General features: G+C 37.8%; 3 protein-coding genes across 6 annotated transcripts; all 3 read left to right on the forward strand.

Moving 5' to 3' along the window:
- Window positions 1-1,029: 1,029 nt before the first annotated feature.
- usp5 (ubiquitin specific peptidase 5 (isopeptidase T)) lies at window positions 1,030-11,826 on the forward strand. 2 transcript variants are annotated; one of them, XM_057340835.1, is made up of 20 exons: window positions 1,030-1,330; window positions 1,721-1,849; window positions 1,999-2,065; window positions 2,146-2,273; window positions 2,370-2,515; window positions 2,611-2,795; window positions 2,900-2,994; window positions 3,324-3,517; window positions 3,974-4,045; window positions 4,967-5,057; window positions 5,174-5,299; window positions 5,387-5,540; window positions 5,653-5,827; window positions 9,202-9,290; window positions 9,391-9,576; window positions 9,867-10,010; window positions 10,115-10,257; window positions 10,740-10,890; window positions 10,995-11,079; window positions 11,160-11,826. In XM_057340835.1, exons 1-20 carry the CDS (start codon window positions 1,223-1,225, stop codon window positions 11,251-11,253), a joined length of 2,562 nt encoding a protein of 853 aa, XP_057196818.1. In that variant the 5' UTR covers window positions 1,030-1,222; the 3' UTR covers window positions 11,254-11,826. The 2 variants fall into 2 exon arrangements, with proteins under 2 accessions (XP_057196818.1, XP_057196819.1); XM_057340836.1 differs by having other exon boundaries at window positions 1,031-1,330; window positions 9,391-9,519.
- Window positions 11,827-12,215: 389 nt separating this feature from the next.
- Window positions 12,216-15,852, forward strand: cd4-2.2 (CD4-2 molecule, tandem duplicate 2). 2 transcript variants are annotated; one of them, XM_057340890.1, is made up of 10 exons: window positions 12,216-12,368; window positions 13,313-13,366; window positions 13,546-13,707; window positions 13,790-13,924; window positions 14,025-14,252; window positions 14,356-14,600; window positions 14,690-14,792; window positions 14,910-15,085; window positions 15,166-15,233; window positions 15,479-15,852. In XM_057340890.1, the coding sequence occupies exons 2-10, from the start codon at window positions 13,333-13,335 to the stop codon at window positions 15,570-15,572; spliced, it is 1,245 nt and encodes a 414-aa protein (XP_057196873.1). In that variant the 5' UTR covers window positions 12,216-12,368; window positions 13,313-13,332; the 3' UTR covers window positions 15,573-15,852. The 2 variants fall into 2 exon arrangements, with proteins under 2 accessions (XP_057196873.1, XP_057196874.1); XM_057340891.1 differs by having other exon boundaries at window positions 12,226-12,298.
- Window positions 15,853-18,271: 2,419 nt separating this feature from the next.
- Window positions 18,272-22,700, forward strand: LOC130558470 (tyrosine-protein kinase-like otk). 2 transcript variants are annotated; one of them, XM_057340889.1, is made up of 9 exons: window positions 18,274-18,382; window positions 19,483-19,595; window positions 19,789-19,944; window positions 20,066-20,200; window positions 20,269-20,511; window positions 20,659-20,903; window positions 20,988-21,090; window positions 21,196-21,371; window positions 21,450-22,700. In XM_057340889.1, exons 2-9 carry the CDS (start codon window positions 19,559-19,561, stop codon window positions 21,573-21,575), a joined length of 1,221 nt encoding a protein of 406 aa, XP_057196872.1. In that variant the 5' UTR covers window positions 18,274-18,382; window positions 19,483-19,558; the 3' UTR covers window positions 21,576-22,700. The 2 variants fall into 2 exon arrangements, with proteins under 2 accessions (XP_057196871.1, XP_057196872.1); XM_057340888.1 differs by lacking the exon at window positions 19,483-19,595 and having other exon boundaries at window positions 18,272-18,382; window positions 20,284-20,511.
- Window positions 22,701-22,713: the final 13 nt, after the last annotated feature.

Below are 22,713 nucleotides of genomic sequence, written 5' to 3' on the forward strand. Positions count from 1 at the left end.
ATACGAGTCAATGTCAGCGTACACTAAACATATTTTCGATGTCTTCTTTCTTTCTTTTCATTCTTTGCTTGGTTTAGTGTTTGACTAGTAATCATTTAGAAACAGAAAGTAACAGGGACATTTCAGTTAGGGCTGGGAATCGATTCCAAAAAGAATTCCAAGGCGTTGAGAATCGATTCCATTAAAGGAATCGACTCCTCTTTAATAGCCGTCATAAGCACAAGCCCCACCCCTTAGCTCATGTTATCGGTCAGCTAAATCACATTATAGTCTGTCTACAGACTTCAGAAAAATACTAATGGATGAAGCCTAGACCTGTGGAACGACATTAAATATTCTGCATGCATCAAAGCAAACGCTTTGTTTGCACACAATGCATATATAATTACATTTATCCACACATTTAACAAATCAAAGGAGAACAGGGAATTGAACAGGAATCGAAAACAGCAGCTAGGAATCGATTCTTTAGATTCCCAAACCAGGAATCGGAATCGACTCCAAAAAAATTCAGCATCGAACAGCTCTAATTTCAGTAAAAAAAGTGAAAAGGGCGTGTGTAATAAATGCAAACAAGAATATAACTATGAAAAAGTAATTGTCTACACTTGGTTTTAAAGACCATCTTAGACATCTTTGATTAAGCAATTATTTATTTTCTTATGATCTTTGAGCTGCAGTTTGAGCTCTGCATCCTTGTTGTTACCCCTTTCACTCCCATCCGCATGAGGCCGGTATTATTATTAACAAGAGGTCAAAATTTCCGCTTTCTCATTTTGACAACTGTCATGGCTTCCATGTTACCGTAATATACCAAAAGTGCAACTCCTCATGTCGTGTTATTTCCACTTGGCTAAAGAAAACAATTGTTGACTCAAGAATTATATACGCCATAAAAACAATTACATTATAACATTAAATAAGTACAGATTAAAATGATTGCGTTTATATGTCAAACACTGAAATGAATAAGGCGAGTAAATTTCCGCGCGCATTTTCGGCGCATGACGGTAAAACACTTGCAGCTGTGGCCTCGAATGAAACACACAGTCTGAACCATCATCAGCAGCTTTTCATTGAGGGGAGGCAGAGAGAAAGAAGGTGGTAGTCTGAGACTTTAAGCGAACTGTATTTCAGGAGCGGGTGATCGCAGACCGGGGGCCAGAAGAACCCAGACGGGCAAGCGTGAGCAGGCAAGCGGGTAAATCGCGTTGAACTGAAGATGACGGAGGTTAGCGAGATATTGATGTCGGTTCTGTCTACGATTCGGGTACCGAGGCCCGGAGATCGTGTTCACAAAGACGAGTGCGCCTTCTCGTTCGCCAGCCCGGTAAGTCGCGGCATGTATAGTCTGCACAGTCATCGTCCTCTTTCTGCTTGGGCGATATCTGATTTTGTCCTTAGGATGTTTTGCTTTCGTCTTGTTGTGAGCACTGGTATAAGTGCTAATTAGCGCTCATTCATTGCACTAGTTTACACGATTTTCCATCACGACGTTATGCTAATCAATCATTATAATCATAACCCTAATCTTTAGTCACCATTTCGATTAAACATTTCCTGCTGACTAGTACCTGTTAGCTAGCCTTAAGCTAGTTATAAAGCTAAGTTGAGCTAGTAAAGTTTACGTTTCAGTTGTTTTGCAGGTGGCGCGCGTGAGACAAGCACGCTTAGCGCGTGGTACTGTGTTTTGTTAATAGTTTTTTTCTGCATGTTTCAGGAGAGTGAGGGAGGGTTGTACGTCTGCATGAACAGCTTTCTAGGCTTTGGAAGCAAGTATATTGACCGACAAAACGCCAAAACCGGTCAGAGGGCTTATTTGCACATCACCCGGACTCGCAAGACGCAGGTACAGAAACACGTGATCACTTATGGTTACGGCTGGATGCGGTATATTTAACGTATCTTTACAGTCTAGCCATTTAAAGTCATTATTTTTATTTTGCATACTTCCTTTAAATAACATGAAATACATTTAAATTCTTGTCTGTCTTCCAGAAGGAGGATGATAGCAATTCTGGATCAGGCGATCCTCCAAAAAAGAAGCCCACGAGATTGGCCATAGGCAAGTCTTCGTTTATTGTACATCAAATAATGTACAACTTTTTATTATGAATGGTACTAATTTCCTATGCTATCTTCCAGGGATTGAGGGAGGGTTTGATGTTGAGCAGGAGCAGTATGAGGAGGAGGTCAAGGTGGTTCTCCTCCCAGAACGACTGGAAGTGACATCAGAGGATCTTGCTTCTATGCCAGATGTTGTTAAGGAGCGGGTGAGTGTCGCCTTAAATCGATACGTGAATCATAGCTCAATGTAGGCTGAAATTTAAGAAGGAGATGCTGTGTGTTGGTGCTGTTTGCATGCGCAGGTGTCTCTGTCGATAGCAGGGCTGCAGGCAGCAGATTCGGTGTCACACGCTCTGCAGGTGCAGCAGTGGGACGGAGAGGTACGGCAGGAGTCAAAACACGCAGCTGAACTCAAACAACTCGACAACGGGCTCAAAATCCCTCCCAGGTAAACGAATGGGAGGTACATGCACATTTTGAATAAAGTGATTTGGTTATATTTAGTGACCTTTTGCATTCACATGTTTTCTGTTTTTATTTTAGTGGTTGGAGATGTGAAGTCTGTGATCTACAGGAGAATCTGTGGATGAATCTGACGGATGGGAAGGTTATGTGTGGACGGAGATATTTTGATGGGACAGGGGGGAATAACCATGCCCTCCAGCATTACCAGCAGTCCGGTTATCCTCTAGCTGTCAAACTTGGCACAATAACACCTGATGGGGCAGGTAAGCATCTGCAGAACCTACTGGAATGTACACATCTGGTCAAATAATTGGGAAGACATTAAAATTGTATATACTGTATTTATGATAAAACTGTGTCTTTGCAGATGTCTATTCCTATGATGAAGATGATATGGTGTTAGATTCGAAGCTTCCAGAACATCTTTCTCACTTTGGCATCGATATGATGACTATGGAAAAGGTACAATCATTGCAAAAAAAGTGCTATAAACATGATGTGTGAATAAGAGGACATCTGTATTGAAATGTGGGTGTAGTATATAGGTTATCATGATTTGGTTAGTGTTGTGTTTCTGTGGTCACTGTTTCGGTTTAGGCATTTCTCTATTATGAAAATCTGCACATATTTCGAGTGGTATTTAAATGCTGTGATCGGTCAATGCCAGTCTGTTGACTGTAGTCACTTATTTTTCATTAAAAATAATAATAATAATAATACAATTATTGGAATTATTTCAAAAAGAAACACAAAAAAGCCATTCTTGAAGTTTGCCCCTCTCTTTGTTTTAGACAGAACACACCATGACTGAGCTGGAGATTGCAGTGAACCAGCGCGTGGGAGAGTGGGAGGTTATTCAGGAGTCAGGCACAACTCTGAGGCCTCTATGGGGCCCGGGGCTCACCGGTATGAAGAACCTGGGAAACAGCTGCTACCTCAACTCTGTCATGCAAGTGCTCTTCACCATCCCAGACTTCCAGACCAAGTGAGTGCGTCTCAGTCTGCGTGACTGCGTATTCAGTTCAGATTTATTGATGTAGCGCAAGTTTCAAAACAGCTTTACAAAAGAGAGGAAAATTATAAAATGTATGCAATACATACAGGGAAGAATACAATACGTGGTATTGGTGCAAAAAAATGTCTGTGTCTGTTTTCGATGGTTTTGATATTTTGGTGTGTTAATATTAAATGTTATATAAAAAATATGATTATGTGTTATAAAAGTTTACAACTGTAATAATGCAGTTGTATTTTTTAAATTTGTTATTGCACCTCATCTTGTAGTTTACTGCATCAAATGTTTTTGAGTGTTAATACAGTATTTCAGTCAATATTTAAAGCATGTTTCCACAATGGTATGTGTATTGGCTGTACAGACTCTGTGTGTTCAAGTACTAGTAATGTTTCTAAATGCGTATTTTTGTGCTCTTATTCTGCACAGATATGTTTCTAACATCGACAAGATTTTTGGTGAGGCACCTAGCGACCCGACCCAGGATTTTAAGACCCAAGTGTGAGTACCTGTCCCACAAATGTGTATGCACTTTGTTGTGTGTTTGGCTATTAATCATGAAAGTCATAAAGAATATACATAATAACACTTGTACATACAAATTGTTTGCTTCATTCCAAGTTATAATCTTTAGTTTTTTTGGGGGGGGACTATTGTTTCAGTCCTGTACTGTTGAAGGGGTCATATGGCGCGAATACATGTTTTTCTGTGTCTTTGGTGTGTTATAAGTTGCCCATGCATGTATTAGACACGTAAAATTGCAAAAATTAAAGTGTCGGAACAAAAGATGCATTCTATCTAAAAGCGAATGCTCACCCAGACCTGCCTGAAACACCTCGTGTAACCACACCCCCACAAATCTACGTCAGTTCGTGGTATGATTTGACTAAGACCGCCCAAATGGATACACAAGTAAGGTGGGCGTACCTGTCAGTACAATTGCTTTGGAACCTGATGTTCCAAATATGGAAAGAGGCGTTACATTTCGATCACACGCTTGCAGTATTCGTCCAATCACTACGCACTGGCTAACTGGCCAATCATAGCACACCTCGCTTTTCAGAGCGATGAGCTTCGTAAAAAATCTGCGTGTTTCAGAGAGGCGGGGCAAAGAGGAGATACAAACATGCACGGTATGTGGAAAATACTGCGTTTTTTAACCTTAAATCGTGTATACACATTGCATTACATCTTAAACAAACGATAATATTCGTTTCAGCCATGTCATCATATCACCCCTTTAAAGATTAAATTGAAGATGCTCAAACTTGCCAGCAGAGGTCGCTAAACATCACAGAGTCACAGAGCGGAGTCAGTGCCTTCATGAGAGGACACCTGATTTTCTGCTTTGATTGGATTAAGAAATTTTAGAAAGTAACCAAAGCCGTCTTGCGTTTCTTTTATTTCCATTTTTAATATCAGAGCAAAGCTGGGCTATGGTCTTCTGTCAGGAGAGTACTCAAAACCTGCCCCTGACCCTGGAGATGACCCCAATGCCTCCTCTGAATCCAGGGTAAACTTAAACTTTATCAAAAGATATTGAGAATTTTGAGTTCTTTTAAAGCCGTTTATAAAAACGTGTCGTTAACTTATTTATTTACTTGGTAAATTAATAATATGTTTATACAGGGTGACCAGGTCGGCATAGCACCTCGTATGTTTAAAGCCCTGGTTGGACGAGGCCATCCCGAGTTCTCCACCAATCGGCAACAGGATGCGCAAGAGTTTCTTCTCCACTTCATAAATATGGTTGAGGTAATAATGGTGACTTTTTTCAGCCGTCTTTGTTTTTCCCACTTCCCTATGGATTAACTCATGTAAGCATTTCTTTTTGTTGTCCAGAGGAACTGTCGGTCTGGCATGAATCCCTCCGAAGCGTTCCGCTTCCTAGTGGAGGAAAAGATTGTATGTCAGCAGTCTCAAAAGGCCAAATATACCCAGCGAGTGGACTACATTGTCCAGCTGCCTGTTCCTATGGACCAGGCAACAAATATGGGTTAGACACTCATTAGAATGTAGTTTACATTGAAAACATTGGTTGAAATATGATGCTAGAATATTGTTACAAAATGCTTCCTTTATCCCCAACGTGTCTTCCTGTTTATCAGAGGAGCTACAAGAAGCAGAGCATCGTCGTGAGGAGGCAGAGGCATCTGGAGCCCCACCCCCCTCTGCAGTACGTGCGCAGATCCCATTTGCTGCCTGTATGGCTGCTCTTAGCGAACCAGAAACACTCACTGATTTCTGGAGCTCTGCGATGCAGGCTAAAACCACTGCCACAAAGTAAGCATCATGGTACTTGTTTACTTCATACGTTTTTGTCAGTGTTGAAGTCTCGAGACTCGGACTCGGTCTTGAACTCGGTCTCGAGACCCTATTTTAATGGTCTTGGTCTTGGTCTTGACTCGGTCTCGACTCGTACTCGAACATGTTCGGAATTGGACTTACGCCCGAGTTCACTCGAGTCCCATCAAAAATATTAAATACATTGAAAAGATGTCCCTTTATGGGCCAAAAATTTAAGTTGTTTCTACGGCTTTACATGGCGTCTCCTGATTGTCTGATGTTGATGTCCAGTCTGTACAAAGTAAAAACTGGTTGAACTTTCGAGTTAATCAGACTATAGTTTCAATTTACACATGGAAATAAATTAAGTGAGACTCTTTGAAATAAACTGAGTTGAATGATTTTAATGCAGTAAGAAAGCAAGCAACCATTGAATCAAGGTTAAAAATTGATGACTTGTCAATGTTCATTGCATTGAATCAGTATCACTTTTGTACCTGCAAAAATCACCATTATTGTGATCTTTTTTAGCTTTAGTTGAGCTCTTGGCTCTTCTATTTTAATGTTAAATTAGGTTTCATTCAGCCATAACTGTGTGTTAAAATACATTAGTTGTGGCAAAGAGTTGATGACTTCTGAATGGTAATTTATACATTTTGAAATTGTTTGGATCACTGCTAATAATTGTGTTTGTGTCAGCTCTGTGGATCTGTAGTTTGATATACTGTGATTTTTTTAGGAATTAACATATTCACAATCTGCTAAACCACTTTAACACACAAAGACATCAAGAATCTGCATATGAAACTCAACAATGACAATCAACAAAAGAAAGCTTCATGCTGCAATGCATGCTGGGTACCAGCATAGTACAAAACTCATTCATGACTCCCAGCATGCATTGCAGTTGATCTGTTTATCTGAATTATTTTGACAATTGTTGCCATTATTGAGAGTTGTGTTATGAGTGTTGATGTCAGTGTGTGTGTCAGTGAAATATGTTTATTTTCTCTCAATACTTGTGCATTGACTAGCCAGAGCACTCAGACCAGTCATCAATTGATCAATAATGTTTAAAACTACATTTTATTACAGCCTGACAATTTCCATGAGAACAACCCCAACTTTTGTAAAAGCATCTCTTTCTCAGTGTTTTTAAAACACTATTACACGACCTAAACTAATTAATTTAACAAAAGTCAAGGATCAAGAGCCCAACTAAAGCAAACACTGATCACCTTAATGGTGATTATTGTGGGTACAAAACTGATATTGATTTAAAGCAATTATCATTATTTTAATGGTTGCTTTGCTATCTTACTCCATTCAAACCATTCAACTCAATTTATTTCAAAGAGTCTCATTTAATTTATTTCCATGTGAAAACTGAAAGTAGTCTGATAAACTCCAGATTTGAACCAGTTTTTACATTGTACAAAGGTCCCCTGTACGTCAATATCAGACTTTCAGAAAACGTCATAAAGGGCCAATAAAGGGACGTCTTTTCAACATCGAAAGATGCAGAAAAGACGTCTTTTGGACATATCTTTGGTCAGGGGGAAGTCCTAATTGTAATAAAATTACCTTTACAATACTTACTATGTGGCCTTTTTACCCTCAACTAAAAATATTTTTAAACTAATATCAGTCTAAGTAAATAAAACACAGTGTACATGCCATGGTATATTTAATGCATAGCTCGGTGCCAGTTTTATTGTTTCCACCAAACATTTAAAGGAGTCATTCGCCGGAAGTACGTGTTTTTCTTTGTCTTTTGTGTGTTAAATTGCCCATGCATGTATTAGAAACATGAAATAGCAAAAATTGCAGTGTCGGAACAAAAGATGTATTTTATCTAGAAGCGAATGCTCACCCAGACCTGCCTGAAACGCCTCGTGTAACCACACCACCACAACTTGACGTCAGCTCGTGGAGTGATTTGAGTAAAACCGCCCAAATCTACACGCAAGTAATGTGGGCGGTCTTGTAAATCTCATTGTACCGCCGCCGGAGCAGCCATGTCGTGGAGACGCTGTGTGTTCCGTTGCAAAAAGAAAGCCTCTTTGTTTTCTCTGCCAAAAAATGAGTCAACAAAAAACGAATGGTTACATTTTATTTTCAACACTGTTCCAGAGAAGTACAATGAAAAAGTGCTAGTTTGTGCAGAGCATTTTAACGACGATTGCTTCACTAATCTGGGAGCGATCAAGACCGATGTTGTGCCGAAAACACACTCCCCGCCAGATTATGCACCCCATTCAATAACACGCTGTCCGATTAGCTAATTCTAACCCCTCCCCACACCCAATCCTAATCCCTCCCCTAACACCTAATCCTCACCCTAACCATTGTGGGGAGGGGGGTGCATAATCTGGCAGAGGAGTGCGTTTTCGGCACGACACCAGCCATGCACGGCAGCTTCTGTTAAAAAGTGGGGCAATTCCATCGGTTAAAACTCCGCGAGGACAGTCTGGCGCTTCAGATTCACAGCCTGTAAGTATATTTTCATTTAAAAGACTTCGTTACGGATTAACGCGAGTATGTTTTTAAATTTTGTTATAATTCGTTATGATTTCATTACACTGATGCCAAATCTTTATAACGTTGTATATAAAAGGTAAAACAGTTAGCTATAGTTTTAAACTATTTAAAGTAGTTTTTTAATCAAAACTTAACAATCCTTAACATCCTGCTCGAGTCGCGCTGGCAAAGTTAATTTATCGGCATGATCTTCATTCTCCGGATCAGATTCGGGCTCGAATTGATAGGGAAGTATCGATGCCATTTTATCACCTGTCATTAGCTTTGAAACCTGATGTTCCGAATATGGTAAGAGGAGTTACATTTACGTCACACAATTGCAGTATTCCACCAATCACGACGCAGTAGTGAACTGGCCAATCATAGCACACCCCGCTTTTCAGAGCGATGAGCTTTGTAAAATATCCTTGCATTTCAGAGAGGCGGGGCTAAGTGGAGATACAAACATGCACGGTATGTGGAAAATACAGAGTTTTTTAACCTTAAATCGTGTATACACATTGTAATACATCTAAAGCAAACAATAATATTCGTTTTAGCAGCGTAAAATGACCCCTTTAACATATTCTTGAAGATTTCTATAGGTCTTGTTTCAGACCTCTTGTCCTAGGACTCAGACTCGACCCTCTCTGGACTCATTCTTGACTCGAACTCGACCTACTCTGGACTCAGTCTTGACTCGGACTCGAATGAGCTAGTCTCGACTACAACACTGTTTTTTGTTATGCAAAAGATTTTTTGCAAAACAATACTGTCCTATAGCAGTATTACCAGGCACTGATTCTCATCAATAATTTATCTTTTTATTCTATTCTGTGTCCATTTTTCAGGACCACTCGCTTTGCTTCATTCCCTGACCATCTTGTCATCCAAATTAAGAAATTCACCTTCGGCTTGGACTGGGTCCCTAAAAAACTGGGTACAGTAAAATGTTTATTTATTTACAATGATTCTTTCTGTAATACTAATGCTAATGTAATGTGATTATTGAACATTAAATATACTAACTTATTTATCAGATGTTAGCATCGACGTTCCCGACACTTTGGATCTGAGCGCGCTCCGTGCCATGGGACAGCAACCCGGAGAGGAGCTTTTACCAGAAGTGGCGCCGCCGCCTCTCATGACCCCTGATGTGGAGGTTAAAGGTATCCTGGGTTTCCACGGCAACGAGGAGGACGACTCTCTCTACTCCCCACTGCTGTGTCAGTCTGTCTTTTCTCCTCTTTGCTGTCATCGTTTCTTTTCATCTGTCATTCAGATGTCTGTCTTTATTTATTTTCCATTTGTAGTCTTTCTGCTTTGTTTACATACTGTCTGTTTTATTTACATTTTGAAGTGTGTAAAAATGATAAACTACATGACATGAAGAGCTCAACATGCACTTGTGTGTAGTGTTTGGGTTTCCATTAGTTTTGGCATATAGTGGAAAGGTGACATCAAGGAATGTGTATAGACCTCTCTCTCTCTTTGTCTCTTTCTGTATATCTCTCAGCTCCAGTGTTGGATGACTCCACCGTGTCTCAGCTGTGTGAGATGGGTTTTCCTTTGGAAGCTTGCCGGAAAGCAGTGTATTACACGGGCAACACTGGCATTGATGCCGCTATGAATTGGGTGATGGGACACATGGATGACCCTGGTAAATACAAACGTACATTAAATATGAGCTGTGAAAAGAAAGGATGTCCAAAACTCTCCAGTGCAGAGTTGCCATTACTTTTCTCCCCTTGTGGTTTTCTACAGATTTTTCTGCACCTTTAGTGATGCCTGGCTCTAGTTCTGCTCCTGGCACGACACCCACAGAGAGTCTACCTGAGGAACACCTAGCAACCATTGTGTCTATGGGATTCAGTAGAGACCAGGCCACCCGCGCTCTCAGAGCTACGGTAAGAGACAACTGCCTCTGTTAACCATACAAAACGTTATGTGTAGAGCTAAAAATGTTAAAGTCACTTTGAAATCGAAACTGACAATTCTTATTTTTTTCTGGAATATTGCGCTGTTTATTAGAAATAATGTATTGTGCGGGTCATTATTTTATTTAAATTCATGTGCCCTCATAATCTTTAATCAAAATTTGAACATGCACTTCTGCACTCTAGTGGCGATACTCTGTGATGACGTCAATCAGATGTCTTGGTCAGAACATTTTTTAGTTCCTCCCCTTAACATGTCAGGCCTCTGCCAGATCAATTTCAAAATTTAACTCCTGTTTTTATCCATCCTGTCAATTTGCAGTGGAAAATAATCCACGTCCGTTTAGTCAGAATGCTGAAGACAATCGCCACTTCCGTTCACAGTGACTTTTCATTTCTTTTCTAAAATAATATAATATAATATAATATAATGTGTCTTTGTGACTTTGTAGAATAATGTATTAGAGCGTGCTGTCGATTGGATCTTCTCTCATCTGGACGATTTGGAGTCCATGGATGTGTCTGAAGGTGGACGTTCAGAGGGAGGAAGCGAAGCCAGTCGTGAGCCACCTCCAGGACCACGTGTTCGTGACGGATCAGGAAGTAAGTGTGTTTGTGTGCCATTGTTGAAGAGCGCAGTACAACTTATCAATATTTTCTGTTACCAGTCCTGGGCAATTCTAATCTTCAATTTATTTGTCTTGAAGAGTATGAGCTCTTTGCTTTCATCAGTCACATGGGAACGAGCACAATGTGCGGTCATTATGTCTGTCATATCAAGAAGGACCAACAGTGAGTTTACTCTCTTCTTTCTGTGTGCTTGTTTTTCTCTGTTTCTCTTTTAATGTCTTTTGTTCTCTGTTTTTTTTCAGGTGGGTAATCATTAATGATCAAAAAGTTTGTGCCTCCGAGAAACCTCCTAAGGACCTGGGCTACCTGTACTTTTACAGGAGAGTGGTGGAATAAAGTAAATTAGTACAGCATCTCTTTCTTTCTCTCTGTCACACACACACACACACACACACGCACACACACACACACACACACCTTTATTTGAGGTACTGGAAATTTTAGGCCAGGATTTCTGCTTCTGATGCCCCATTTTAATAAGATGTCAAAGCACTTATCCAACACATACTCACTACTGAATAGAAGATGTCAGTCGTAAAAATGAAAGGGAAAAAATGTAGGGTGTGCGGATTAGTGTTCTTACTCGAAAGGCTAATGCCTTACCACAAACACACACGCACACACTGATCTCATTCGTGCCTCCCTCTGATTGGATAGTGGCTATTGTGACATGGCTTTTAGAGCTAAGCTCCGCCTTCCCTCCCTTTATGTGTTTCAGAATATTTCTGCAAATGACAAGTAATTACTTCACTAAATCAAAAAACTGTTAAATATTATATATTGGAGATTAAACACATGAATGCAAAACTTATCGTGGTGTTTCTTTTTTCCCTCTCATATTTTGTTTTCGGAAAAAATAATTCCTTTTGTTCTTTATTTGCTTTAATAAAAATGTCTTTTTGCCTGTTCTGACTGCGAGTTTTTTTTTCTGTTTTCATTAAGCAAAATGCAATTTCAGCAGTATTAAACTTTTACAGGAAGTAAATGTAAGCTCGTGGTTACTGGTGATACTGAAAGACGAAATATTTACTGTGTGGAATGCCTGTATTAGGGCAGTAAGTTAACGGAAGTTTAGCACCAAAAGTAAACAAATCATTTCCTAAGGCAACTTATGTACTTAATAACTTAAAGACAGGGTTTATGTTGAAAGAAAATGTATTAATGTGCCCATGCTCTTTTGGCTTGTTGGTTTAGAAAGGATTCTGTAATAAATATAATTGACCTGTATTGCTGTTTGTAAAATGTCGTTTCATGGAACACCCAAATGGAGGCGTTTTCTGCTTTAGATTGGCAGGTGGTTGCTCTCCAAAAAAACATTTTTTCTTCCGTTCTCTCGTTTTACTTCAACATCAGGTGCGGTTTTGGCAGCTTTCTCACGCAGGTCTGTGTAAAGTTTTATCATTTGGATTAAGTGCACTTCGTCAACGACAACATTTTTTCGGACCCTGAGCGTGAGTATCATCATGCATCGGCTCAGAATAAGACATTCGATAATGAAATAAAAATTACAAAAAATAAAGTGTTTGTAGATGTAGACTTGCGTGTGTTTGAAGATAAATTAAATGACGTTTTTAGTCCAAGCAAGAAACTCACGACTTATTTTGTTGCTGCACTCGATCGGCGACATTTTATCTTTTGGATACGTGGCTATGCTTTTAATGCTCTTATACGATTCATATAAAACTTTATGAATATTTATGTTAAGTGAATATTTAGATGAACTGTGGACTGTAAAATAAATGTTTAAATTATCACTGGAATCTATGTTATTAACATTTTGTGCCGTACGACTTAACATAAAATGTGAAGTTTTCTAATAAACATTGAAATATGCCTCCGGTTGCATAAACTGCTTAGACTAGTCTTAAGTTAGTCATCTAATTTTTTTCTTCAAGACTGGTCATAACGTCTTCAAGTGAGTTACATAAAAAGGTAGCTTGAAATTCTAATTGAAATATGAAAAGTAAGACTGGTTAGTTCGAACTAATTGCTAGTCTGTGAGAATAGTTGTTAAGACACAGTCTTAACTAAGAGTCTATGTTCAACTGGCCCCTGACTTTGAGACACTAAACTGTTCAACCAATAATAAAATAAACTTGTTTTATTTATTTATTGGCTTGCATGAGCAAAAATTAAATATTTTGTACAATTAAAGTTAACATTCTTTTTTAATTTTTTCATTCTTTTTTTAACAGTAGTTTAATGTCAGTCAATTATGATTTAAGGCGATACAATATTCTAGTTCAGTATTTACAGAAAGTAGCTATACTTGAGAGAACGAAATACATTGATGGCTCTAATGAATTTAGAAACCAATATTTTACTTCAGACTCCAGACTTCTCTCACTTATTGGCTTTAAAAATAAATTCCAATTCTTTTTTATTTTACTTTTAGATTTTTGAAACAGCAACAGAATGTCTACCTTCAAGAACATCCTTCTTTTTCTTGGTGAGCATAAAAACCCCATTCAGTTCAATAATACAACGTTCGTTTTCCTCTGCCATTACTCTGTTTTTGTCAAATTTACAAGTGCACAAACATTTGTTTATAGTGCTGAACGACTGCTGACTTGTACTTGTGCTCATTCTCTGTGTTTAACCATTTTGCTCCCTGCGTGTCTTTGTCAGTTCTTCATATATTCTTTGGGGAATGCGCTGTTTTATATCAGAAAGCTGGGGCGGACCTTACCATACATTGTAATGGTGTATCATCGAAAGATGATGTTGAATGGAAATTTAAAGATACGCGCATCGTTAAAATTATTGTCAGTAGTGGATCTAAACTGAGAGGTATCCGTTTTTTCATCATTTACAAACCTCGTTTTTTAGTAAGGCTACTGTAAATACTGTAGGCTAAATGTTTTTTTTACAGGTGCTTTATATCAACAAGGATCGAATAAATATTATCCAGATACAAAGACTTTGAGGATAACACGACTGGAGCCTAGTGACTCGGGGCGTTACTCATGCTCACATGGAAGTGAATATAATGTGCACGTTGTGTCAGGTGAGACAGGGCAACAGTGGGAGAACTTAAACGTGTTGTTTATTTATTTGCGACAAATTCACAGTACTTGTAATTTATACTCGAATGGTCCTTTTTTCAGCTTTTGTTAAACCAGGCACAGTGCTTCCCCAATCTAGTGATGCAGAGTTGCACTGTAATGTTGAGGGAGATACCACAGCAGAAGTACAGTGGATGAGACCTCCTAATGCTGAACTATATAATGTAAGAAAGCAAAAAGTTGACCTGAAATCTTTGACTTTACATGATGACGGCCAGTGGACATGTCAGGTTAAGGGCTTGCAGATAAATATCACATTAACTGTTGTAGGTGAGTGTCCCTCATAACTGTGTTATAATTCTTATTTTATTGACTATAAAAGTGGTACTATGTAGATATTTTTGTAATGCACATTGTACATGACACACCTCAGGTCTCCAGACCAAAGAAGCTATTGAAGTGCCTCAAGGGGGCGACGTAGTTCTGCCCTGTTCTCTCCCCCAAATAACATCTCGGCGTGTAGTGGGTGGGAAATGGGAGGCTGACCATCTTCCTGAAGTCTCATCCGCAACTCTATATAACGCAGATAAGACCTTACAATGGAAGGGCCGGAACACTTCAAGAGTTATATTTACAAGTGGACAACTCAGCATCAACTATGATATCAAGATAATAAAAGTGAATATGTCTTCAGATCTGTAAAAGCTATATATATGTGTATTTTTTCTTTCGTTTATTTTCTCTCCTGTTTTTTTTATCTAACCCAGGTTCAGCCTAGTGATGCAGGTAGATTTGTGTGTACTGTGGAGTTTGATGATGGAAAGAAGCTGACTGCCAGCACAACGTTGACAGTTGTGCCTGGCACTTCAGGTAAACACAGCCGCACTACACAATTTAACAAATTCAACTATCAATCCCATTACGCAATACAAATGATGCTCTCCCAAATCAACAACTCTGTCCATTTGTAATGATTTTAAATGTCAGGTAATAATGTGGTCGCCAGTGTGAATGGGCCAACAACTAAAAGGAAGGGACCTTGGACCAAAAATGTGCTTGGTGTACAGTTGTGGATCTGGATTGCTGTTGGAGCAAGCAGTGTGGTTCTGATTGGAGTTATTGTAGCGATTGTTCTTGTCCAACGACGGAACAAACGTATGAAGGTGAGACAGGAAGATAGAAGAAATGAAAGAAAATACAAGGGAAAGAAACAATGATTTATATGTTTTTATTTCTTCTGTAGAAGCGAGTGAGACATCTGAGATCAATGAGACAACCTCTTACAGCCAAAGACTACTGCCAATGTGACAGGTTCTTGCTTATTTACTCTTCAGTAATTCTGTAATGAGTATTAATCACATTTAGGATTCTTGTGCCAAGTTTTTGTTTTTTCAGCTTGTATATCTCTCTTTGTTTTAGTGTTAAGTTTTTTTTCAATTCATTTAACCTTGTTTACAACATACAACTGATTATAGAAAGGGGATATTATGTTTATGACATTATGTTTTTTTGTATACTTTATTATAAATTTTACTTATATGTTTCTTTCTTTTAAGATCTGAGAGAGGGGAGGAATTGGTAAAGCAGGTGAGGCCAGTTCCTGTCCCCAGACATCAGCGTAACACAAACAGAACAAAACCATATAACTGAGAGACATGTTAACTGGAGTGTGGAAGACTGAGGTCATGCTGGGCCATTGCTTTTATATGTTCTAACTGACAAATGATGACTGTAAAATAAAACAAATCATTGACATCATAAGACATTTGATTGTGACTGTACCTTTTCAAAATTAGATTTATTTTTTATGTTTTGTTGTTATGTGTTGTTTGTAATTTTACTGATAATAAAATGAAATTGTTTCTGTACGTGGCATGACATAATGTTGAATGTTGCAGTTTTTGTTTACGCAATAAATCGTTTAATACATTCCTAACATGTGCACGTGGGCATGTCCTTATTTCTTCACATTTGCACAATAGCTTTTAATGAGCGTCTAAACTGGTGCAGCTGGAGTTGGTTTGGGTTACAGGTGTCCACACACACATGTACAGCTGTTTACAAACATCAAAACAAAGAGACGGCAATAAATTACTACAATCAGCATGAATATCTGACACAGGTATGAATTGCAACAATTTTATTTTCATACGAAATCACTGTAAAAACAATAAAAATAATATTCCAGCAGCTGGGGTAACTTTACGTAAATTTACATGTTTTTAAGATTACAGTATTTCTAGCTTGACAAGTAAATTTGCAGTCTATGTAAATGTTTTACCACATATAAAAAATGTGAAATATCTGTAAAATAAAACTATTTCTGTAAAATTATTTTTAAATTATATTTTTTTACAGTATACGTTATCCTGAAGAATATGATGTAATATTAAAGTATGTTTAATTAGGAAAAAATACATGTGGCAAGAACCACAGACATGAATTGTAGAGCTACGCCAATCATGTCACAGTTTCCTGTGTGTTTGAGTGATTGACAGTGTGTTTGTTTAGAAGAAAATGTCAGTGTAGCTGTCTGATCCTGAACACAACACAGAAACACTCTCATCTCTTCAGAACTGGAATGTAAATATCTGTGTTGATATTGCAAACAATAACAATGTTACTGATTGCTATTGGTTTTCTACCGGTCATGCAGCTACATGCTTTCTTGTATTTTAAAGTTAAAGGTTTCTTCTTTACTTGACGAAAACAATGAGTCGAAATAGATAATCAACAAAATCACATTAGTAGAGATGCCACTAGAATGTTTACAAGCAACTGTAAAATGACATGGGTCTTGTGTACTTTATTCTAGCATGAACTTTTGTGGATTTTTCAGATGCTTATCTGATGCTTCTGATGTGCTCATGTAGTCACAATTCACAATGATCTTTTTCTGTATATCTCTTTTTGAGTGTTGCATGACTCCAATGAGTCTCAGCTGTTTGAGCTGTTTTCTCATCTGGATGATTTGGAGTCCATGGATATGTCTGAAGGTGGACGCTCAGAGGGAGGAAGTGAAGCCAGTCGGGAGCCACCCCAGGACCACGTGTTTGTGACGGACCAGGAAGTAAGTGTGTTTGTGTGCCGTTAATAAAGAGCACACAACAACAGCTTAACATTATTTTCTGGTACCAGTCCTCTATTTACCAATCTTCTATTTATTTGTCCTGAAAAGTATGAGCTCTTTGCTTTCATCACGTCATGTGGGAATGAGCACAATGTGTGGTCATTATGTCTGTCATAATTCTGAAAAGTAAACATACCAATGACATTAAATTTAGCGGCATCTAACGGTGAGGTTGCGAATTGCAACCAACGGCTCACTCCACCCCTCCCTTTCGAAGCACCACGGTGGCTGGCACAGGACTAAGATGTTGTCACGTTTCACTTCTTTGAAAGTGAAAGTGACCTATTAGTCAGATATGGTGACCCATACCCGAAATGTGGCCTCTGCATTTAACCCATCCAGAGAGTAGTGAACACACGCACAGCAAGTGGTGACCACACGTACACCCGGAGCAGTGGGCAGCTATCACTGCAGCGCCCGGGGAGCAAGTAGGGGTAAGGTGCCTTGCTCAAGGGCACCTCAGTCGTTAACTGCCGGCCCTGGGAATCGAACCAGCAACCTTCTGGTCACGAGTCCGACTCTCTAACCTCTCTAACTCTCTAGCAGTTTGTCCAAAAATTCAGAAGAGTGATATAAGTTATATAAAAGACACAGAAAATTTCATGAGAATATAAGTAATTTTGTTTATTTATTTTTCCCCATTGTCACTTCACACTCCAGTTCAGTTGATGGCGGAATTGCACCAAAAGTAGGTTTGCCCACCGGCAATAAACATTACAAGAAGAAGAAGAAGAAGAGCAGTTTGTCTACTGTAGAAACAGCATGGTGAATTTAATGTAAGGAGACATGCAGAGTATGTAGATAGAAATAGTCCATTCTAAGATAACGAAAACATAACGCTTCAATATGTAAGGTCTTTACACACCTGTGAAGACATAGTTATGTATATTATATTGCATTTCTGTCAATAGATCCTCCAAAAAATTACACATTGAACCTCTATGCCATTATCACAGTTGTTAAAAGTTCATGTGTGGCATTCTTTTCATGTGTGGCATTCTTAAGGCAACTTAAATTTGTGTCGAAACAAAATGTAATAATGTTCCTGTGCTCTGTTGGCTTATTGGTAAATATAAAGAGAAGACAAGTGTTGTTAAATACATTTGATGTAACCCTCATTTCAAGGTACACCAAGTGAAAACTGCATTTGAGAAACGGAGGCGTTTTCTGATTGGCTGCTGCTCTTCACAAAGCATTTTTGCTTTCTTCGGATCTGTCTTCTGGTGCGGTTTCATGTTTTGGCAGCTTTCTCACAGGTCTGTGTGTAAAGTTAGACTAGGTGCAGAACTTCTCAAAAACTTTGTCAACAACATTTTTTGGGATTCTGAATGTAAGTATCATCATACATCAGCTTTAGCTTCGAATTATTTATATGAAAAAAGAAACAATAAAAATACAGTAGAAACATTATTAATATTATATGATCATACGTAAATGCAGGGCTGTTGCATGTGACTGAATTAAAGATAAATGATTTTTAAAAAATAATGTTTGTGTGTTTCAAAAACCCACAACACCTGTTCTTATACTAACACTCAATCTGCAACATTTTATATTTTAGAGAAGTGCTTTTAAAAATACAATTTTACAAACCTTTACTGTGCACTGATAATAGTCAAACATTTTATTGTTAATAATTTAATGAACTGTGAAATAAATGACTATAAAATAAATACAAAAAACCTACTTGATTATGTTGGAAAAACTTATCCAGAAGCACTTCCGGTTTCATTTTTTATTGAAATGTTTTCAATTCTAAAGTTGTAAATACTTTTTAAGCACATTTGTTTAACATTTTGATTGGGTTATACATTTCTGATATAAATTTATTTAAAGTTCTGTTGGTCGTATTTTGTTCAAACGTTTGTGCAGTGTTAAACTGAAACAGGAAGTTCTTATGGATGATTATTGGACTAGCATTGTTTACATAATCTGAAGTCGTCTATTTTATAAAAAACAAAGTCAATTATTTATGAGAAGACGATTTATAAAATGTTTAGTTCTGGTCCTTTAATTTAATTGGTTGTGCCGTGTTCTAAGCAGTTGTAAATTCTCAGCATTACATCTACAGTATCACTGCGTCACAGTGTGTTGCCTGGCAACCACTTTGTTGTTTTTGTTTCTGAGAAATATTACATTGTTTGGCGGAACAATGTAATATTTTTATTTTTTCATTTTAGTTGAAAATTTTTCATTTTATTTTATGAAACCTTGCTACTATGGATGAACCGTTTTTTAAAAGCAATTAGCCCTGTAAAGCTCTGCTTCGTGATGTGCCGACCCTTATCTGATATAAAACATTTTTAGACATGAAATTGAATGTCTGTTTGTTTTTTATTTCTATACCAACATTTTGCCTTCTAAATGAAATCTCATCATACCTCTGTTCCATTGCTTTAAAAATAATTTTGCTTTATAATTTTGATGCAGAGTTACCTCATTTGTAAGTCGCTTTGGATAAAAGCGTCTGCTACATGACTAGATGTAAATGTGAAATAGCAACAGAATGTCTACATTCAAAAATACCTATTTTCTCCTGCTTGGTAAGCATAAAACGTCATAAATTTGTTGTAGTTTTAGTCTGCCATTAATTGTCTGCAAGTTTTTGTCAAATATACATAAGCTTGCACATTGACATTCAGGATTTGTTTTGTGTGGTGAAAGATTCTGATGACTTGTATTTGTGCTCATTCTCTATTTTTAAACCCTGTCTTTCTCTGTGTGTGTCTTTGTCAGTCCTTCATGTATACCCCGGAGAATGTTTTGTGTTATATAAGACAGCTGGGGAAGACCTTTTAATAGAGTGTGGTGTATCGGAGGGTGATGTCGAATGGAAATTTAACAATAATCTCATCATGTATATTAATGGCAAAACAGGATCTAAGCGGAGGGGTATAAGCTTTATCTGTTTCTCTCTGAATACAGTTTGGGAAAAATAAACATTTGATCATCATCATCGCTTACAAACATAGTCTAATTGCTCACTGTGATTACTGTAAATGTCATTTTACAGGTCCCTTATATTCACAAAATCCGTCTAAATATCATGCAACTACAAACACTTTGAAGATAACCCGACTGGATAAACGTGACTCTGGACCTTACTCCTGCTCACATAATAGAGAATATACTGTGCGTGTGGTGTCAGGTGAGACAGGACAACAATTGGGAAAACTGAAGCGTGTTTTTTAAATTTTAAATTCACAGTAATTGTAGCTGGTCCTTTTTCAGTCTTTGTTAAACCAGGCACAGTGCTTCTCCAGTCTAGTGATGCAGAGCTGTACTGTAATGTTGAAGGAGATCCCAACGCAAAAGTACAGTGGCTGAGACCTCCTGGTGGTCAACTATATCCTGAAAGAAAGCAAATAATTCACCTGAAATCTTTGACTTTAAATGATGACGGCCAGTGGACATGTCAGGTGGAAAACTTGCAGATAGATATCACATTGACTGTTGTTGGTGAGAGGCCCTCATAGCCTTGTTTTATTCTAATTGTATTGATTATAAAAGTGATACTGTGGTACATATTGTGTGAAGTGTGTGTATTAAAAGTGTGTATGAACGTATGCAATTTTTTGTAATTCACATTGCAAATGACATCTTCAGGTCTCCAGACCAAAGGAACTATTGAAGTGCATGAAGGAGGTGACGTAGTTCTGCCCTGTTTTCTTACTCAACGTACAGCTCTGCATATAATGGATGGGAAATGGGAGGCTGACCACCTTCCTGAAATCTCTTCCGCAACGCTAAAAAACACACATAACACCTTACAGTGCATGGGCCACAACACATCAAGAGTTTTATTTACAAGTGGACAACTCGGCACCAACTATACAATCAAGATGATGAAAGTGAATACATTTTTTGTATCTGCAAGAACTATACATATTTATTTGTTTTTTTTCCCCCAATCATTTATTTTATAACTAACTCAGGTACAGGCCAGTGATGAAGGAATATTTGTGTGTACTGTTGAGTTTGATGGTGGAACGAAGCTGACTGCCAGCACAACGTTGACAGTTGTGTCCAACAATTCAAGTAAATACAACCATACACAACCTTACAAATTCGAACTATTTATCCCATACGCAATACAAACGATGCCCTTCCGCATTATTATTTGTAATGATTTTTAAACAACAGGTAAAAAAGTGGACACCAGTGTGAATGGGCAAACACCTGCAAGTGAGGGATGGTGGACCATAAATCTGTTTGATGTACAGTTGTGGATCGGGATTGCTGTGGGAGCAAGCTCTGTGGTTTTCATTGGACTTATTGCCTTGATTGTTATTGTCCAACGAAGAAACAAACGTATAAACGTGAGAGAGATTGAAAGAAAAAGTGGAAGAAAAAATAGAAAAGAAAGTAATGTTTATATGTTTTTATTTATTTTGTAGAAGCGAGCGGGACAATTAAGATCAATGCATCAACTTACCGCAGACAACTGTCAATGTTACGACCTACTGCCAATGTTACAGCGAAATGCCAATGTTACAGCCAACTGCCAGTGTTACAGGTTCTGAATTCACCCAGTAATCCTGCCATGTAGAGAAGCAAATCATCCTGTTTCTTTACTCTTCTGTAATAATGCTATATGAGTGATTCCTGTTACACATTTTTATGACTTTTTCCTCATCGTTTTAGCGTTAAAATTTCATTTCATTCCATTAATGTTTATTTCATTTGACCTTGTTTACACCATAGAACTCACTAAATTTACTGGTAAAGTCTATCTCAGAAAGAGGACATGGGTGAATTCCCATAAACCAAAAGGCCTTAGTTCATTTTAGTCTAGGAATAAACCCTGTCTGGAAAATGGCCCAGTTGACATTTGACATTGTATTTTTCTTATCATTCTGCCTTTTTTCTTTGTAAGATCTTGGTATATGCTTTAATGCAAAATAATGTAGTACAAAACTCTGGTGTTTTATAACATTTGTTCCTTTTAAGATGACAGAGAGGAAGAATATGTGCAGGTGAGACCAGTTCCCGTCCCCAGACAACAGCATAAGGCAAACAACCGAACAAAACCATTTAACTGAGAGAAGCATGTGGACAGCTGGAGTCACGCTTTTATTGACAAATGATGACAAGACATGAGATTGTAAAATTTACTATCAAACGAGTAGGGATGTAACGATTCCCCATGAGCCGGTTGAAAATCGATTATAATATGTGATGAGTCCGTTGAGATGTTAAATGAATCGCAATACATGTATTGAACAGCAGTGTTTACTGCAAACTTGGTAAACGTGGATATGCTGATATTTTAAAAAAGCACCAACAGAGACGTTTAGAAGAGACTTTTGTATTATTCATTTTTTATTTGATTTGGAATTTGTTTTAAAATTGCAATTTAGTTTTATTATTTGACATAAATGTTTATTTTACAAAGAAATAAAAAATAAAAGGGCAGTTGTTAATTTCTAATTTGTCTCAACTCATTGTAAAAACAAATCGTGAAAAAATTGTATCGTGAGATCGAGAATCGAGTAAATCATTACATCCCTATGTATTCTTTTCAAAATCATGTTCAAGTTTATTTACATTGTATGTATTTGCTGATTTTAAAATGTAAATGTTTCTGTACGTCGCATGACATAATGTTGAATGTTGCAGTTTTTGTTTGCACAATAAATCATTTAATGCTCTTCTAACATG

The sequence above is a fragment of the Triplophysa rosa genome, linkage group LG8 (assembly GCF_024868665.1).
Source record: "Triplophysa rosa linkage group LG8, Trosa_1v2, whole genome shotgun sequence".
Lineage (NCBI taxonomy): Eukaryota > Metazoa > Chordata > Actinopteri > Cypriniformes > Nemacheilidae > Triplophysa > Triplophysa rosa.

Bases quoted from the DNA above. Each gene is read 5' to 3' on its own strand.
- usp5 (XM_057340835.1), top strand. From the start codon at position 1,223: ATGACGGAGGTTAGCGAGATATTGATGTCGGTTCTGTCTACGATTCGG. The intron at 2,995-3,323 runs GTACAATCATTG...TCTTTGTTTTAG, and splicing joins ATATGATGACTATGGAAAAG to ACAGAACACACCATGACTGA. The intron at 10,891-10,994 runs GTAAGTGTGTTT...TTTGTCTTGAAG, and splicing joins TGTTCGTGACGGATCAGGAA to AGTATGAGCTCTTTGCTTTC.
- cd4-2.2 (XM_057340890.1), top strand. From the start codon at position 13,333: ATGTCTACCTTCAAGAACATCCTTCTTTTTCTTG. The intron at 13,925-14,024 runs GTGAGACAGGGC...TCCTTTTTTCAG, and splicing joins TAATGTGCACGTTGTGTCAG to CTTTTGTTAAACCAGGCACA. The intron at 15,086-15,165 runs GTGAGACAGGAA...TTTCTTCTGTAG, and splicing joins GACGGAACAAACGTATGAAG to AAGCGAGTGAGACATCTGAG.
- LOC130558470 (XM_057340888.1), top strand. From the start codon at position 18,286: ATGTTTTGGCAGCTTTCTCACAGGTCTGTGTGTAAAGTTAGACTAGGT. The intron at 19,945-20,065 runs GTATAAGCTTTA...GTCATTTTACAG, and splicing joins AACAGGATCTAAGCGGAGGG to GTCCCTTATATTCACAAAAT. The intron at 20,512-20,658 runs GTGAGAGGCCCT...TGACATCTTCAG, and splicing joins TATCACATTGACTGTTGTTG to GTCTCCAGACCAAAGGAACT.